The sequence below is a fragment of the Vanessa atalanta genome, chromosome 18 (assembly GCF_905147765.1).
Source record: "Vanessa atalanta chromosome 18, ilVanAtal1.2, whole genome shotgun sequence".
Lineage (NCBI taxonomy): Eukaryota > Metazoa > Arthropoda > Insecta > Lepidoptera > Nymphalidae > Vanessa > Vanessa atalanta.
This window is the reverse complement of record NC_061888.1, coordinates 1,579,205-1,597,904: the sequence shown is the minus strand read 5'-3', so window position 1 is coordinate 1,597,904 and position 18,700 is coordinate 1,579,205. Positions and strand designations below refer to the sequence as shown.

The 18,700-nt window shown below is 34.9% G+C and overlaps 3 protein-coding genes across 5 annotated transcripts; 1 reads left to right on the top strand and 2 right to left on the bottom strand.

Moving 5' to 3' along the window:
* Positions 1 to 1,514: 1,514 nt before the first annotated feature.
* On the bottom strand, positions 1,515 to 4,421 carry LOC125070972. The gene is made up of 2 exons (XM_047681004.1): positions 3,971 to 4,421; positions 1,515 to 2,294 (listed from the first exon to the last, which is right to left on the bottom strand). Exons 1-2 carry the CDS (start codon positions 4,419 to 4,421, stop codon positions 1,549 to 1,551), a joined length of 1,197 nt encoding a protein of 398 aa, XP_047536960.1. The 3' UTR covers positions 1,515 to 1,548.
* A 4,226-nt stretch (positions 4,422 to 8,647) lies between these two features.
* On the bottom strand, positions 8,648 to 10,191 carry LOC125070943 (ribonuclease P protein subunit rpr2). The gene is made up of 3 exons (XM_047680967.1): positions 10,010 to 10,191; positions 9,842 to 9,933; positions 8,648 to 9,221 (listed from the first exon to the last, which is right to left on the bottom strand). Exons 1-3 carry the CDS (start codon positions 10,082 to 10,084, stop codon positions 9,005 to 9,007), a joined length of 384 nt encoding a protein of 127 aa, XP_047536923.1. The 5' UTR covers positions 10,085 to 10,191; the 3' UTR covers positions 8,648 to 9,004.
* Positions 10,192 to 11,322: 1,131 nt separating this feature from the next.
* On the top strand, positions 11,323 to 18,277 carry LOC125070975 (polyribonucleotide nucleotidyltransferase 1, mitochondrial). Of its 3 annotated transcripts, none has more exons than XM_047681008.1 (14): positions 11,323 to 11,537; positions 11,642 to 11,847; positions 12,031 to 12,241; positions 12,759 to 12,925; positions 13,336 to 13,492; positions 13,960 to 14,173; positions 14,747 to 14,874; positions 15,261 to 15,451; positions 15,961 to 16,115; positions 16,438 to 16,625; positions 17,177 to 17,300; positions 17,373 to 17,513; positions 17,587 to 17,679; positions 17,810 to 18,277. In XM_047681008.1, exons 1-14 carry the CDS (start codon positions 11,422 to 11,424, stop codon positions 17,960 to 17,962), a joined length of 2,244 nt encoding a protein of 747 aa, XP_047536964.1. In that variant the 5' UTR covers positions 11,323 to 11,421; the 3' UTR covers positions 17,963 to 18,277. The 3 variants fall into 3 exon arrangements, with proteins under 3 accessions (XP_047536964.1, XP_047536966.1, XP_047536965.1); XM_047681010.1 differs by having other exon boundaries at positions 17,182 to 17,300; positions 17,810 to 17,952; XM_047681009.1 differs by having other exon boundaries at positions 17,182 to 17,513; positions 17,810 to 17,952.
* The last annotated feature ends 423 nt before the right edge of the window (positions 18,278 to 18,700 follow it).

The window sequence follows — 18,700 nt, the reverse complement described above, 5'->3', positions numbered from 1 at the left end:
TCCTCCGCATAACATATACATAAGCATACATACATAAGCAAATGTCCCACTGCTGTGATAAAGGCCTCCTCTCCCTTTGAGGAGAAGGTTTGGAGCATATTCCACCACGCTGCTCCAATGCGGGTTGGCGGAATACACATGTGGCTGAATTTCGTTGAAATTAGACACATGCAGGTTTCCTCACGATGTTTTCCTTCACCGCCGAGCACGAGATGAATTATAAACACAAATTAAGCACATGAAATTTCAGTGGTGCCTGCCTGGGTTTGAACCCGAAATCATCGGTTAAGATGCACGCGTTCTAACCACTGGGCCATCATAACATATATATATATATATATATATATATATATATATATATATATATATAAAAGCGAAATACCACTCACTGATTAATCACGAAATCTCAGAAACTATAACACATACAAATTTCAGTTTTGGCAGGTAGGTTCTTTATAGGATTTAGACAACATTTCGCACGGATAAAGTCTTAGTTTCACCTAGTTAAGAAATATAAAACTATTGAAAAAGCTATTTTAAGTAAGACCTATAAATTGAAGAGAATCTAATTTATTTAAAGTTGTCGTAGAATAAAATTTAACTTAAAAAAATACAAATGCACTTTATTTGATACGAAAAGTTTATTGAACTTGTGAACTCTTGTATAAAGTACACGTCAACAAATTGAATCCCAAGATTGCAAAAGTTGCCAAAAATCTGTATCTTATATGATTAAATGTTAAACTTTCTGCCGTACGAGCGGTCTCTGGCGTCACGCCAACAACGCAATGTTGCCAGCCATTGAGATACTACACTGACGTTTAGATATTTTGTAGAGAAATATTACCATAGATATATAAGCTTAAAAAGAACTTTTCCATAAAAATTCAATGCGTATTTTTCTGTTTGCCTTTCTAATTAAACCCCTAAAATATTTTCAAAGGGCAACTCATTATTTTTAACTTCAACGTAATTAGTTTGTTTTTAGTTTAATTATATTTGTCCTGTTACTATATATTTATATTATTATATAGTAATATTAAATATATATATTGTATTATGCTTGTAATTTTTATAGGTTTTAGAGTTAACTAAGGAACTTTAAATTTTATGTACACATACTTTTTACGTTTTTTAACTTTAAAATTTATCTGATTCTGTCAATTCTTTATTCTCGCGGAATTATCTTGGTTATCTGTTGCTGTTGCCGATGAGGCAGTCGCAGCAAACGTCAAAAAAATTGTTACTTTCATAACTTAACGCAATTTTTTTTTATCTATCTAAATGTTTGTTCTGATATAAAGTAACTATATAAAACACTTTTTGTTTATTGTATATTATCGACGAAACCAAACTGTTTTCATAACAATAACAATACTAATAAATATTTTTATAGTATTCGAAAATATAAAAATGATGTCGTAGTTTTTTTTTTTAATTAAACGGCCTACAATACCAAGGTATTAGGTTATATAGAACAGAAGGATTAAATGCCAAAAATAAAATCACTCTTATGAACTCTCCCTAAATGTATTGATAAACAATCAGTTAATAATAAAGATACCCATATTCTATATCATAATCTAGATAATCTTTAGGTTTTACTGATTCACGACGTCGAGTGTTAAGCATGTTCATTAAATCCGGGTAGGCTTCTACGAGTATTTTCTGATTTTGCCTACTAATCGTACCGTTTACGACTATATTTCTAAAAGTTGCATTCTTCACGTACTGTTGATTCATACCTTTTATTTCGTTCAAACGATTCAGCAGCCCTGCGTCTATCTTAGTTAGCTCGATTTCGTGGATATCCTGTACTGCCTTTCTATCTTTTATGTATCTTTTCTTCATTTCCTTTATGAACTTCTTGAGCTGCTTGGTCTTCCTCTTCCTCGCTGTGGTTCCGTTCCTGAAAGATCTGTTTAATACCTTCCTTATTTCTCGTATGATTTTCCGTATAGTTCTCTTTATTTTACGCTTTCGTTTATTCCTATCTCTTAGTCTCCTTTTTCTGTCACGGATTCTTTTTCGTCTCTTGCGTTCTTTAGAACCTCTTTCCCTGTTCTTCTTTTCTTCTGAATCTGTAGCTAAACTGGAATCAGCGAACGACACGTCGAATCCAGCGTACATATCGTAAGTGGTTATTTGTAAAGCGCAACATATGAACTTCGTTCGACCACAGAAATAGTCGCCACGATAGATGCGGTACTCTGCTTCGCATTCCATAGGCAGCATGCAAGATCCCCAAGGCGCGTCGTGTTGGTTTGGATCTCCACAAGGAACACCCCACGGCCCTAAAATATTAAAACATATTAAGAAAAAAATTATGTTAAATTACACAGTAAATAGGATCATGTCTTCTTAACCAGATATGTAGCCTAACTTAAACTGCGAAGAAAATATTTTTTTCATAAAATTGGTAGACAGACGGTTAAATGAGCCACGCATGACGCATAGCGATTGGCGCCGTAAAAAATATAAACCATTCCTTACATCGAAACAAAGATATCCTTTATGCCTGTATTAACTTGTAGGAATTGCATTCTACATTATAATTCATACATGCGTCAACGTCCAGAGACGCGCTCCGATTAAATTAAAAACCAAATTCGGGAGCTATTTATACTACGCGAAAATCGGCAAGCGCACACGGCGCTTATCCAGCGCGCTCTATCGGACTTTCGTGTCAACACACGAAATGAACATATGAAATTGCGGCGTCGTCATTGGTCGAAAAATCGAACATTTAATTCGTAGTTTAATTTCCAAAATATTTTCAATTGTAATGTATAACTTTTAATTGGCTGAATCATAATTTTTATCATTATAAATTTTGTAACTTTCTATTGGTAGAAAAGTAAGCGTTCTCTTTGGACGAAAGAATTTGTAAATATGCACTGAAATTATTTCATTGGATAATATTATTCCTAGATTTTGTATATATATCGACACATTTTTGAAATAAAATCATTCCGATCCGACCAGCAAGAAAGTGTTCTTTTACTCAAGAAATATCTACGAATAGTAACAACAAGTAAGCTAGGGACCAGTACCCCTACAAACTCATTACATACTGACTCACTCATTCTTCTAACACAAATACAACAATTGCTGTTTAGCTGTAATAGCCAATGAGTGGGTGGTACCTACCGAGCTCCTACGAAGCCCTACCACCAAGTAATTATGGAGCATATGTGTGTGCGTAGATTCACATATGCATCCCATCAATCTCATAACCCGAAGCAATCTGGCAAAACCGGAGAGAGATCAGGCACCAGACCAACGAATTTACGTGCTTCCTTCAGCACGATAATGTCCAATTTCCCAAATTTAATTTGCTCAAAAGATTTTTTAAGCCTCGTAACGATTTCTTTATATTAACGCAGGACAATTATTAGTGCACAAACACAAGTACACTCTCTATTCCTACATCCTTATTATTCCATGGGACGGAAAATCCAATACGACCGGAAAGAGTTAAGCCGCAGGACCAAAGGCTTAACTCCGAGGCACGGGAGCATAGTCACGTCCAACTTCCAGACCCGGAGCTGTTACTGAGAAACAATTCTCAAATAGAAGAATATAGTAACTTTTTAGAGGATGTCAGGATCTGCTGGCTTATATAGTCCTTAAGCCAAGAGGCAGCTATATTACATGGGTCAGATGTATTAAATCTTTACATATAATAAAATTGGAGTGTCTGTATGTAATATTAAAATAACCGCGTTTTACTAAATGCATATGTATGTATACACGGTACATATACCTAAAAAACATTTTTACAATTATTGTCTGTCTATTTGTTCCGGCTAATCTCTGGAACGGCTGGACCGATTTTGATGGGACTTTCACTGGCAGATAGCTGATGTGTTTTAGAATTATCTGTAAAATAATAATAAAGCCACGCTTTTTTATGAAATTCAAACGCGCACGAAGTCGCGGGCACAGCTAGTATATAATAAGCTCTTACTCGCAGCGACAATATTGACCGTATCGCCTTTTGGTATAGATGAGTTGATGGCTTCCAACTTCTTGTGCAACCAATGTTCTTTCCATTCATCCTTCCAATTCTTTATCTCTATGCTTGAACTCGCTGTATCACTAGTATCGGTATCCTTGGCTCTCCTGCCATCGTATTGTGATCTTTTCTTAACGTAATTTCTTACTGAATTTCTTAGATAATGCTGTTTATCCGAATCTAAATTTTGTCTATTATAAATACTTTTCAATCGATCGTTTTTTACTTTTATTTTATCTTTTTTGATTTTCGAATGTTCGTTCGTATTCGATTCATCATTAAATAAAGATTTTCGTTTACCTATTTTGTATATTGACGATATTGCATTGTTTTTAATATCTGAAAATTGACTCGTGTATATAATTGTCGTATAAATTATTAATAAAAACAAAATAACCCTCATTTTAAGTTCACATTACTTTGAATATTCAGTGACGATTTTATTCCGTAGTAATTTATTTTTTATTATGGCAACTATAAAATTTGAAACATTAAAGTATTTTATTTCCTGTTCGGAATGTTTCATACGATTATTACTTTTTTTATTTTATATTAATTTTGAACATTTCAACTCGGCTTGCACAAAATTTGTTTTCCTTATTTTTATCGACATATTTGTATTTTTTAATTTTTTTTTTATATTATTGATAGGCGAACAATTAAATGGGCCACCTGATGGTTAGTGGTCACCACTCCCCATAGACACTGGGACTGTAAGAAATATTAACCATTCCTTACATCACCAATGCGCCACCAACCTTGGGAGCTAAGATGTTATGTCGGTGGTACCTACCCAGATGGGTTTGCACAAACCCTACCACCAAGTGTTATAAATTTCGGAATTTAGGGGCGAATCTTGAATGTTTTTGTTTCGTAGGTTTCAGCTGCGGTGAGTTAAGCAAAATAATGTATATGTGCATATATATACATTATACATACATAGTGATTCAATTTCAAACAGTTATATTGATTATATTTAAATATTTATCATCTTTATTGCACTAATTAAGTACGAAGGCAAAAAAAAAACAAAATTACTAAATCCATTTATTAAAACTAATTAATTCTAAAATTCATGTGACCATAAGTTGTGTGTACCATAAGTTGCAATTTAAAATACAATATTTACTGAATTTAAATTCACACAGAATTACCAAAACTTAGTTTCATCAATTTTATTGTTAATTTCAATGAACACGTTTCATCACTTGAATCACGCCACTGCACGTGCACAAATCTTAAACAACAGATCCTACGACGCGTGGGAATATAACACACTCACAAATACAAAGAACACAAATATTGTATGACAAAATTAAATATGCATACATATACATGCAAGGAGGGTTCTTATCGTTAGGTAATTGGCTCATCTAAACAACCCTCCAGAAATAATTGCAAACTTCACGAACCAACGACGACATTACATACAGTAGTCACTACGCCTTCTACTCGTATTATACCTACTTAGTACTTAGTTTACATTCCTGAACTTTGTCGGAACATTGTTTTTGTTTTGTTTAACGTTTTCCCTAAAAAATCATAAGCAGTATTATTGTTAGATAAGTTTACGGGAGGAAGACAGACTGTTAAAAAAAAATTAATAAAATATATATATATAATATCAATTCAAAGTATTCATTTTTCATTTTTTTTGATTGCATGTTACTAAATTGTTACGAATTAGAGAATTTAGAGAGCGGTACTGCGGCTGTATAAGAACTGAACTAATATATATTTGATATTAAAAATTCATTTAAAGGAGGTTTCATCATTTTGGCGCCAAATATAGATGAGATATCTTTTGAATAAACGCGAATCTTTTGAAGTTTCGCGGTTGACCCACTATTTTTATTTAAACAATGTTAATATATGATTTTTTAATGATTATGTAAATTAATTAATTTAGACATTTAGACAAGAAATCTTTCTCGATATTAAATTAAAATTATTAATTAAACTAGCGACCCGCCTGGCTTCGCACGGGTGCAACGCTGATACTAAATAATCTACAGTATGTTTTTATATACATCGTACATAACTTTATTGACATTAGACAATACAAATACCTGCATTTTAAATCTGTAATATCATCGAAAATATTCATTTAAATTACATGCTGTAAAGGGCCATATTCATCTATGTATATTAAATGCCCAATGTATTTAAGGTACCTAATTGGTTAAGGATTAATTCTGTATTGCTTAAAATCGCTTCGTAAATAAACATTTTTTTCTCGTATTATAACAATTATATCTGCTCGTTTGTCCGAAACGACTTGATCCCATCTACGACATTCTCCCACCTAGTCCTTTTAATACGTCCTATAATAAAGTCGCCCTATAAATATTAAAATGTTGAATATTTGCTGACGTTTGTGTTTAGTTCATTTTGTTCATTCTTATGTACATACATATAACACAAATTTTATTATATTAATGATAATATGTAATTCATTTGTAATATAAGTATTTTTATTCAGGTCGCCATGGGCAACATCCTCTTTTGAATAAACAAACAAGCAATTGAACATATCCCTTATTATTCAGAAACAGTTTACAATAATAACTAATACTAATTTATAAATTATTATAAACTCTTTATATTTGTGTAATTCTAGATTGAGGATTAACAACGGTATGGCTTCTTTTCAAAGATTAATTGATTTTATTCTCTCGATCGTATCAATCAATCTCATTCGAGTATTCTACAATCCATCCTACGTGACGTTGGCGAAATAATCTGTGTCGGCCACTAAAACTAAAAGCCAATTAAATAATAATTTCATTGTAAGTAGTTAAACAATAACACAAAACAAACGAGAGCAACCTTTTCATAAATACTACACAAATAATCCGATTTCGAAATGAAAGACAGAATTTTATTTTATTCAAAAGTCAAGTGCTTGCGTTTGAATTTGATTTATAGCGGGTGGCTCATGCATTATGTAATATACCTTTATCTGTGACCTATCATGGCGCTGAATCACTGCGGGTGACGCTACTAGAAATATTGGAGAGTTTATTTTAAAACCGCTTCAAATAAATAATTTTAAAAAATACAGCAAATTGCTGCACCATTTTTTTTGTATATATATTCATATTTATGTAAATTGAACCACCTGTGCTAATGGTAAGTACACATTGTCGGCTATAGATATGGACAATTGGACTCGGCTAGCGAGAAGAACTGACACTTGCTTGGATCACGCATCACCGATCATGCGGGTAGATTTGTTCTTGACTTTCATTTAGCATGATCTGACACAACTGGTCGTCAATGCCAGATGATGCAGGCGTTGATGCTGACTTGTAGAGCTTCAAGGTATAGAAATTTTAATTTCGTGTTCTACATTGTCCATCATGCCTTTATTTGGTCACTTCTGCAAAACGGTATCACGCCGAAAGTCAGAACGCAGAAAGCTTGAACTGACACATCGGCGTCTCGTTATGTAAATACTTGCAAATTCAATTCAGAAAGGAATACAACTATGAATCTAGGTCCTTAAAAAACATTATTGCTAACGTGAGGTCAGAGTACACAGACAGAAGACGACAAGAGATTGGTACGTCTTCCTTCAGGAACTTACATTCTGGCTTCTCGCTAAGGCTATCTTAGGAAGTTTCTGTTAGCTTTCTTTTCCAGCTCTGCCCAGGAAAGACATTGTCTCATATCGCGAAGGAGAAGTCTGATCTTTTAGGCTCTCTCTTCGCGTTGCAAAGAACAGTCACAACTAATAATTCTGCAGTGTGATACCACGATGCTGGAGATTGAATTCCGGAAAACTGACGTTTGTAAAGCACTTCTTTCCTTGAATGTCCATAAGTCGAGTGGTCCCTCCGATCGTGCTACGGAATTGGCACCGGTTTTAACGCGTTTTTTCTGGCAATACTACGCATTAGGAGTCGTTCCAAACTCCTCGCGGACTACTTCGGTGTACCCGATCCCTAAAAAAGGCACACAAATGGGCGGAAGCAGTTTAGGCCACAGGTTAGGCATTAGCAGCTAGTTTAAAAAATGTAGCGATTTTTTGAAAATTATGTAACTAGATCATCACTTTCTCCACAGAAAGGCTATTACTATAGCCATATAGCGTTGGCCTTACGAAGAGATGTTGGATCACATCTTCTACCTCATTTCTCATGGGAAATGTTTGATCAGCATCACCTAGATGCCCTAAAATCCTGAAAAGCACATTTTAAAAGCATTTTTTTGTCTGGCTTAACTACTCTATGGGACCAGCTTTCACCCGTGGTAATTCTGGGGGAGAATTGGGTGGTATGTGGTGCTTATGTGGTATAGTAATTGCAGACCCTCTTAAATCAGTGCTTCGTGTACACCTCGCCGATATTGTTAAAATATTTTGTATATAATAATAAGGTACTTTATTATTATATACAAAATATTCCAGCTATCCCGGTACATAGAACAATTAGTTTCCTCAAATTTGAGACGCATAATCGAACTTAGCATGAGCAATAAGAAGAGGCAGAGGCATCGCTATAAAATCCACCAATCTATACATTTCAAGGGTACACCGTACAACTGCTTCGCTAATACATCAACCATATAAAATAGTTATATTTATTTCTACATTTTGGTTACTGAGGGATAAGCAATACGAAATAATATAACACAGATAAAAGAAAACTTTATTGATTAATCAAACAAATGGCAAAAATGACAAAAATAACTGATTTTTAAGAGCATTTAAAAATAATGCAATTATTATACATATGTAGTGTACAAACTTTGACTATGTTTTACAGAAATAGATTCAGCTCCATTTATTTATGCCCTCCAAACAAGTGGACCTACGAGATGAGACCCAACTGGATGCGGAAGGCTAAGAACCGAGAACTTTAGGTTTATGATTGATTGATTGAAACAAAGATAAAATTATTCTCAAATAGTTCTTCCAACAGTTCTCGCAGTTCAGGTAGATGACAATAATATTCAAATAAACTTCCAAAGAGACAAATAAAGTCAATTTACAATTTCCACAATAGCTTCAGGATTCTCAAGCCATAGTCTATGATTATTCCCTTTATTGGCTGGAAAATATTTGGTCATCTTACAAGTATTGCAAGTCACCTGAATGTATTTTGTTTTCTTTTTGTTTTTGATCTTGACTTTAGCTGATTTTTTGTCTATGAGCATACAGCGACACTTCTTACATAATTGCCTCTTAATGTCTGGATGTCTAGAACAAAAATTCCACTTATTATATACCAGTTTAACAATATTTTGAATATATGCATACCTTAATCAAAAATAGTGATGGCTGAATAAACAGATTACAGCATTAAAAAATTAATGAAAAAAAATGGACATTTTGAAATATTAATCAATCATATAATGCTAATAGTTATTAAAATACATATTTTGTGATAATTTTGCCATAAAACCTTGCCTTTATTATTAAATTAACCAGCAATTATAAATTATATATACATATCAGCAATTATCACTATGCTAAGCTATGGTACGCTTATGAAATACTGAACAATTGTAATGTTTTTAAAAAACATTATCTTGTTTAATTTAAATACTTTTTAGTACAGAAGGCAAAATTGTGTTGAGTTTAAACGAAAAATATATTTTATATAAATAAATATTAATACTTTTGATGGTATTCAAAGTGTTCATGCATATTTCAATTGATTGGAATAGTGTTAGCATGTTTGTGCATGTTTCTGGAATAGCACCACATACGAAGAATTGATAGCGAATTGAAAACTCAAAAAAAAAATAACACTAACGCAGAGATTGATAGGTAAGAAAACGAAATTATATATAAAACAAAAAAAAAATACAACTCACATTTTTAATACATTTTTCTTTGCTACACTAACTGCAAGATTCCCGTAGTACGCAGACAATACTGGATTCTTTTCTACTACTTTTTTACTTATCTATAAAAAAGTGCAAAAATATTAGTTTAAAAATATTTTAAACAAAATCCAGATATTGAAGCAATAGTTCCCTTACTTGGTAGAGATAATTAATTCTTTGCGAAGAATCATTCCCTTGAATCTTTTTCGATAATTGCATTGGCGACAGCATTATATATAAACATAAAGATGCTTTCAATAATTAAGGTTTTTAATTCAAAGATTTTTCCTCAATTTAAAAAAAATACATAACCAAAGATATACTTTAACAATTGACAGTTGATAGCTCTTTGGTTGATAGTTCACAGTGTTGTGTTGTAAACAAATATGATATTGTCAAGTTTCGTACGTAGTCTATTTCAATCGAAGAAAGAAAACAGTTAAATAAACAAAAATAGGAGTAGGAAGGAAGAAAAGTAAAAACGAGTACACAAAATCGCTTAGCTACTGTAACAGTTCTTGATTAATATAAATTTATTTATAGTATATAAATATAACACTATTCCTATAACTACTTATATTCACTTTGCTTTTTTCCAAAGTTTCGTCGACAATAAGTCGCCATTTTTTTTTTGCGAATCCAAATGAATATCATAAATTATTGAAGCTAATGCTATTTTGTGCAATGTTGCTTATTTGTTTTAGTTTCTTTTTTTGTATGTTATTGGTGGCAAAAGTGCAGGAGGCTTAACTGAATTTGCGCCTTGTATTGTTTTAAGCGATGGGTCGACGTGAGCGGCGGCAATCGGAATTTTCTCAAATTGTTGAGATACGACAAATGGTCATTTTAAGCTGCCAATAATTGCGCAAAATTTCACTAAGAATATTGTTAAATTTAGGTCTCACATTGTGTCACTTTATGATTATTAAGTTATAAAAGTATAAATAGTCATTACACATTTTTTTTAATTGGAAAGTTTTTAGCTAACTGGCTAGTTTGTTTAAAGTTTATAGTCCTCAAAGATTGGTGAATTGGTGAACTGATCACCATTACATGTGTAGGTATAGCCTTTATTTTTTAGTTTATAACAGTGTTCTGAGCTAAATGCTACCATACTAAAATAATTCTCATATATTTTTTGATAAAAAGACATCAAGCTGTTTAGTTGGTAGTCAATTGCGCTTTTACAGGTAACAAATATTATAAATACATAATTGTTTCTGTTAAGGGCACGTTTAAATTTATTAAACTAAAAATTTTCACTCACATACGATCACTATGTAATTAACTAAAATTAAATAATAAGGTTTTGGGTAAAAATAAAATCTCTTACGGTAACATTGATATAATTTTGACATTGACAAACTAACTCAAAAGTAATAAATTGTTATACAAGTGCAAATGTAGCTTAAATTAATAAAAATTAACATACGTATTGTAATCTTTAATAAAATTGATGACCTTCACTAGTGAATCCCTCAATAAATATTTTATTTTTTTTATAAATTGTACATACAATAAATATTTAATCGTTCATCGTTACTGAAATATTTCAAACAAACATTGCTATGTTGCCAAAAAACCGTGCTGTTTTATCAAGATTTAAAAATAGGAGTAAATACTATTATAAATATCTTTCATCTCAATCAAGTGTAGGTGAAATCGATGTTCCTTTTTCAAATGGGTGAGTTTAAAAAAAAGTTAGGTTATGTCGAACACTAATTTAAAAAAAAGCGAACAATATTTTATACATTAATGACTACTTTGTAATGAAAAACATATTTGCAGAATATCTCTTAAGCTATCTACTGGAAAATATGCTCGGTTTGCGGACGGAGCTTGTGTGGCCACACTCGGTAACACCAGTGTACTCTCCACAGTTGTATCAAAAGCTAAGCAAAGTTCGAGTTCTTTCCTCCCCCTGGTCGTAGATTATAGGCAGAAGGCAGCAGCTGCTGGCAGAATACCAACAAACTTTCTAAGAAAAGAATTAGGTAATTAAAAATACAAATATAATCTTAACAATAAATCGAATTAGATTTATTACTATAAAACATTTATTATATGTATAACTTAATTTAATTGAATAAGAAGCTATGAACAAACTTCTACCAAAGTGCAATGCAAAGTGATGCATAATTTTAATATCAAATAATTTATTAAATTATTTATTATAGGACCGACGGAACGTGAAATCTTAACATCAAGACTAATAGATAGATCACTGCGACCATTATTTCCACAAAATTATTTCTTTGATACACAAATAGTGTGCAACATGCTAGCTGTCGATGGAACCAATCTGCCTGAAACTGTTGCTATAAACGCAGCTAGTGCTGCATTAGCTCTGTCAGATGTTCCATGGAATGGTCCCGTCGGGGCTGTGAGGTAAGATAAATTTAAAATTTGTAATAATTTTATTATGTTTTGTGAATTAATTGTTGCTGGTACATTTAAGATACCATTTAATTTTTCTTCATAATTTATTTCTAATATATGTCACTAAAAATGTTAATAATTTATTTTATAATATTGTCTTGAGAAATATTGACATAATAATTGTACTTAATTGAAATTCTATTTATATATGAATATATATTAAGTAACGCCATGTACTCATTTCTAAACACTGTATAAAAAATTGTGCAAAACTAAATCATGCATCTGATTGACTTGTACAGTACTTTTTATAATCCACTACATAAACTGTATGTATATTTAACAATTGCTTAAAAAAATTTAGAACCATTGAAGAATTGAATAACTTTGTTTCATTGATTAGTCTTTTTATAACACACATGGAGAATTGGAGACAGTTTAAATATACATATATACGTTTGCAAACTCAATTGAATTTATATTCGTTTTTGTTATTGCAACATTTATATGATAATACATTTTACAGACTCGGTCAAATAGAAAATGAGCTTATTGTGAACCCAACTCGAAGAGACCTGGAAAAGTCTTCATTAAATCTAGTGGTTGCAGCAACAACCGGCAATCTAGTGGTGATGTTGGAAGGTCACGCTAATATTATCCTGCAACAAGACCTGCTCAAGGCCATCAAACTAGGTATGAATGTAAGTCGAATTTGCTATTATACTTTAAAGTACATAATTTTTAGTACCAGCCTGTAAATGGTAGACTAACATCTCCAATTAGGAAGATTATTTATATTTATTAATGTAGGTTAGCCCTCTCATATGCCAGTGGTCTTCTCAGTGGTCTTCACTGTCGAGCATGAGATGAATTATAAATGCAAATGTCAACACATGTAAATTCATTGGTTCTGGTCTGTTTGAAATCGCAGTCTTAGAGTAATAAGTTTTTAAGTCATTGCAAGTAATCAAACATAAAACTAATTTGTTTATACCAATTCATTCAACAATGGCATGGAAAATTTGTCTGTATAGATATAATTAATATATATCTATAATAGAAGTATATATCACAAAGTACTTGATGTGATTATATAATTCCAGGTACCAAAGAAGCGCAGGCCATTGTAAGAAGTATAGAGAAGTTACAGAAAACTTATGGTAAAGTGAAAAGGGAATACGAAACTCAACCACCATTAGACCAGAGTATTGTTGAATCTGTTAAAACATTGTCTTCTATGAAGATTAGAGAAATATTAAGGTTTTTCTGTTTTAACTTAATCTGTATGGTGATTCCATAATAATATATCTATACAGATATTATAAATGCGAAAGTAACCCTGTCTGTTACCTCTTCACGCTTAAAGGTTTAGATGAAATTTGGTATGGAGATAGTTCAGTTCATTCACAGGACAGGAAAAAAAAATTGTCTACTTTTTTATGGAGGGTGTAAAATGTAGGATAATGCATTGTGCGAATAATACTAATTGATACTCGGATTCGTATACGGAGATTCGGATTGTGCAAACCAGCTAATTTCTCAAATATTTTTGAAATGGCAACTTTTTAGGTTGTTTACATAAAAATCATTTTAGATAAATACATTTCATTATTTTCAGTTTCAATATATGATTTTATATACACTGATATCCAACATGACCCAAGAGAATATATATTCATAAGCCATGAAAATCAGATTTTTTAATTCTGAGTAACATTCACTTCCAGTGACTTCAGTCATGATAAGACATCACGTGACAATGCGGTATCAGAGCTCCGACAGACGGTGCTCAACCAGCTAAGGGATACGGAAGTGGACGTGACTTTGCTCCAGGAATGTTTCAACTCGAACCTAAAGCAGATTTTCAGGGACATGATATTTGAAACCGACGTCCGGTGTGATGGACGAGGATTGGACGATCTTAGGAATATCACGTGTGAGGTATCACTTCTCATAAGCAATAGCACATGTAATATATTTAATATTTAAATACAATTGACTTTAAGTTCCACTATAATACTCAATGTATAAGCTTTTATGGCCTAATTAGTTTAAGAAGGTATTGCCATATAATTGTACTTTTTGTTTTTTCTTTTAATGACATTGATTAAATGGGTCACCACTGCTCATAGACAGTGGCATGGTATGAAGTTTTACCTAACTTTACCCACGCTGAACCAACCTTCTTTTGTACCAGTAGTTACATAGTAGTACACATCTATTAATCTTACACTGAAATAAATATATAACAAAGTCAAAATAAAGTAACATTTAATATCCCACTGCTGGGCTAAGCCTCCCAACCACGCTGCTCCAAAGCGGGTTGGTGGATTCTTATGGCAGAATTCTTTGAAGTTAGATACATGCAGGTTTTCTTACAATATTTTGCTTCAATTAATTATAAACACTCATTAAGGACGTGAAAATTCAGTAATACTTGTCTGGATTTCACTCCGTATTCTTAGGTTTAGATGCATATATATATAATTATATAATATGTTTGTTCTTCGTCAGGTGGGCCTGTACGAGCCGCTGCACGGCAGCGCAGTCTTCCAGCGCGGACAGACTCAGGTCCTGTGTACGGTGGCCTTCGACTCGCCCGAGAGCGCTCTCAAAATGGATACACTTACTATGATCACAAGGTATATTTATTCCTATTCTATATTTTTATAAGATTTCCTTGCCAAAATTAAGGTTTATTTTAAGGTTCCTTGTTTTTAGTGCCAATTTAAAGTGTAGAGTGTTTTAATTAAAATTGCTACATGGCCTTGAAATTAATTCATAACCCAATGAAACGAGTCTATCTAATTTTATTGCTTGTTTTTATACAGATATAAGTCCGTCCTTATAAAAACAGAAATGACAGAATTATGTGGATTTCAAATCTAGGCAAACACCCGGACTTTTACATTCTTAATTTGTGTTATTATGAATTAGTCTCCGCCTGCATATCAGGGGTTGGTTGTCAGGTCTTCGGTACCCTTTGTCCTTCGAAGCTGTGAAAGAGTAAATCAAAATATGTTAACAGTGGGCTCAAGGAAAAGAACTTCTTCCTTCACTACGAGTTCCCGTCGTACGCGACGGGCGAGGTGGGGCGCACGGGGGGGCCGGGGCGGCGGGAGGCGGGGCACGGCGCGCTGGCCGAGCGGGGGCTGCTGCCCGTCGTGCCCCAGCAGAACTGCACCGTCAGGCTCACCGCCGAGGTGCTGGAGAGCAATGGTGAGCGAATCGTGCATATTAGTATCAATTGCCTCAGTATCGGGCTCAGTTATAGGTTAGAGTAGGGAGGACTCGGTGGAAGGACTTTGTGCATGTCGTACTGATGATCAGTTTCTACCGGCAAACATTAGTATTTTTGTGTTCCGGTTTGAAGGGTGAGTAAGCTGGTGTAACTACAGGTACAAGGGATATAACATTTTAGTTCACAAGGTTGTTCGACTACTGGCGACGTGATGACCACAGTAACCACTTACCATCAGGTGGCCCATTTGCCTGTCCGCCTTTTTATATTATAAAAAAAGAATGTAAGGGTACATCTGTTATTATTATTTAATTTATACTATTATTTTTAATATGTACCTACTCATCAAATTAAACGAGGTGCGTTCGTTCTTAGAAAGCAGTTAAATTTAGTTATCTTTAATGTCTTCAGACATTTTATAACAAGTACCGAACATTCGACCTCTACCAATGTTCGATGCTTGCCATGCGCATGTGCTGTCCCGCAGGCTCGAGCTCCATGGCGTCGGTGTGCGCGGGCGCGCTGGCGCTGCTGGACGCGGGCGTGGCGCTGGCGGCGCCGGCGGCCGGCGTGGCCGTGGGGCTCGTGTCGCGCGCCCAGGGCGGCGCCCTGCACGACTACCGCATACTCACCGATCTGCTGGTCGCTGTGCTCTCTCTTTGATTGTTCATTTTAGGAAAACTGACGCCTCGACGGACCCCCAATTGACACTGATTTACAGAGAACGTCCGCCTGACACTTTTTTAGAGGCACTTGTTGGCTCTTTGAGACGACGTCTTCTTAATTTTTAACTGCATACAGGATCGACTTTATCAGCGAAAAAAATAAAATACTTTTCCTGACTGGTACACTAACCAACCACTCTCTAGTAAATAGTGAAACCGCTGTCAAACCGATTTTAAAATTAAACTCAATAGCCTCTATTTACTAATAATTCTCATTGAAAATAAACCTTAATATTCAGGGTATAGAAGACTATATGGGCGACATGGACTTTAAAGTAGCGGGTACAAAGAAAGGCATCACCGCATTACAAGCTGACGTCAAACTGCCGGGACTTCCCCTTAAAATAGTCATGGAATCCGTCCAAAAGGCGTGCGACGCTAAGAGCAAGGTCATTGATATTATGAATCAGTGTATCGACAAGCCGAGGTAAGTTGTGTCATAATTCAATCCACTAGCTAGGTACTCTAATCGTTTAATTTATAATAGAATCTATGGCGAGTAGAAATCTTTCAAAGTGAACTCGTTTTTATTTCAATCACATTAAATGTGTATATATGATATGGTTAATCATTCGATAACTGACCACAGATAGAATAGAATTTTACTTTCCTTCGTTTCAATTAAAATAAAAAAGTCTTGTTACTGATAAAATAAAATAAACGTTTTTTTGAATGGAAGACATTTTCAAAATCAAACCAATTGGTTGTATTCATAAATAAAAATGTATTAATAAATGTTGTAAGATAGACAACAAAAGTGTGTTAACTTAAATCTTGAAAAATGATGATTGTGCCATAGATTAAAACGAAACAATCGATTTGATTGTGTTCTTTTTATCGAATAAAAAATGTAAAAAAGATTTTGAGTCATTTTTAAGTATATTCACAACCTCGTATAACTTTTATATACTACTTACTCCGTGGATAATTGAAGTTTTTCAATATGAAAAAAAAAAATTAACACATTTTTTTTCCAAGGCAAGACCGCAAAGACACTCTGCCGGTGATGGAGGAGATGGAGGTCGAAGTCCACAAGCGAGCCAAGCTGCTCGGCGTCGGCGGCAGCAATCTGAAGAAGCTGTACCTGGAGACCGGAGTGCAGGTGGCGCCTCGCGCGCACCGTACGTACGGCGGGCGCTCGTGCCGGCGCGGCTAACCGGCGCTCGCGTTGCAGGTCACGGCCATCGACGACACGCGCTACAGCGTGTTCGCGCCGTCGCCCGCCGCGCTGGACGAGGCGCGCGCCCGTCTGCAGCGCGCGCTCGCCGCCGACCGCGCGCCCGACCTCGAGTTCGGCGCCGTCTACAGCGCCAAGGTGCGCCCCGCCCCGCGCCGCGCCCCGCCCCTCGCCCCCCGCGCCCCACTCACCCACACACGTGTCGTTGCAGGTGGTCGAGGTGCGCGACATCGGCGTGCTGGTGACGCTGTACTCGGGGATGTCCCCGGCGCTCGTTCACAACACGCAACTTGATCACAGAAAGGTAGACTAGACGATAAAGTTATTGATTATTTCGTGCCGGATATTCTGGATGGAGTCTACATTAGGAATTTAAAAGTAAAGCTTGTGCGATTACATCGATTCGATTAATATGTAATAATTATATTTTTCAGATAATGCACCCCTCGGTGTTAGGTCTAGACGTAGGATCGGAGATTCAAGTGAAGTACTTCGGTCGGGACCCGGTGTCGGGTCAGCTGCGTCTCTCGCGAAAAGTCCTCTCGTCTCCTCCGCCGGGAATCGTCAGGAAACTAGACAAGAGCTAAAAACTGATATAGTAAAATATGAGAGACTGAAAATAATTTACGATTATCAAGTGTTAGAGTTATTAAGTTAGAGGATTAGTGTCACGCTTTGATTTTAATATTGTCTGATGGATGTCAGTGTGATATTATACCGAACTCGAGAGGATTCGAGTTTCTTTGAAAATATAACCTTATTAATAAGGTTAATTGTAAATTGCCATTGATATATTGTCTTTAGAGTGTGTATGTAAATTGAATATTTACTGTAAATGCGTAAATTTTGGTTACAATTTATTGTAAGCATATTTAAATTTTAATAAAGTTTAAATAGTTAAATCGTGTTTCATTGTAACATCACAATGTGTATTGAGTTACGCCAGGACGACCTGACGCTCGGCCCACCTGTGCGGACCTCTAATTTCTTGGGGGAGTCCCGGGGTACCGAGAACCTCCTTAGTCCATTGTGGCCGGGGGAGAAGGTGTGCGTAGCATTGTTACCTCCTCCCCTCTTCGGCGGATCGGGTCTGCTGCATCGTCCACCTCCGTCTGTTCCGCTGCCTTCTGCGACGTTACATTTTCGCAGGAGAAACTCATTTCGAACCAGCAGACTATGGGGACAGTGGAAGAACGTCAGGGAATGTCTGTGTGGCCACCGGCGAGGTTGCCACCTAGTTTATAAATTAATTGCATTGAACCCACGACGTGAGTTTTTTTTTAGTATATATGCACTCATGATATGAACGACGCTCGTACACGGCA

Excerpts from the sequence above, each read along its gene's own strand:
- LOC125070972 (XM_047681004.1), bottom strand. The coding sequence starts at position 4,421 with ATGAGGGTTATTTTGTTTTTATTAATAATTTATACGACAATTATATAC. Across the intron at positions 2,295-3,970 it reads GGTCAATATTGTCGCTGCGA|GGCCGTGGGGTGTTCCTTGT; the intron begins GTAAGAGCTTAT and ends TTAATATTTTAG.
- LOC125070975 (XM_047681008.1), top strand. The coding sequence starts at position 11,422 with ATGTTGCCAAAAAACCGTGCTGTTTTATCAAGATTTAAAAATAGGAGT. Across the intron at positions 11,538-11,641 it reads GATGTTCCTTTTTCAAATGG|AATATCTCTTAAGCTATCTA; the intron begins GTGAGTTTAAAA and ends ACATATTTGCAG. Across the intron at positions 11,848-12,030 it reads CTTTCTAAGAAAAGAATTAG|GACCGACGGAACGTGAAATC; the intron begins GTAATTAAAAAT and ends TATTTATTATAG.
- LOC125070943 (XM_047680967.1), bottom strand. The coding sequence starts at position 10,084 with ATGCTGTCGCCAATGCAATTATCGAAAAAGATTCAAGGGAATGATTCT. Across the intron at positions 9,934-10,009 it reads GAATTAATTATCTCTACCAA|ATAAGTAAAAAAGTAGTAGA; the intron begins GTAAGGGAACTA and ends ACTTTTTTATAG. Across the intron at positions 9,222-9,841 it reads AAGAAAAATGTATTAAAAAT|ACATCCAGACATTAAGAGGC; the intron begins GTGAGTTGTATT and ends TTTTTGTTCTAG.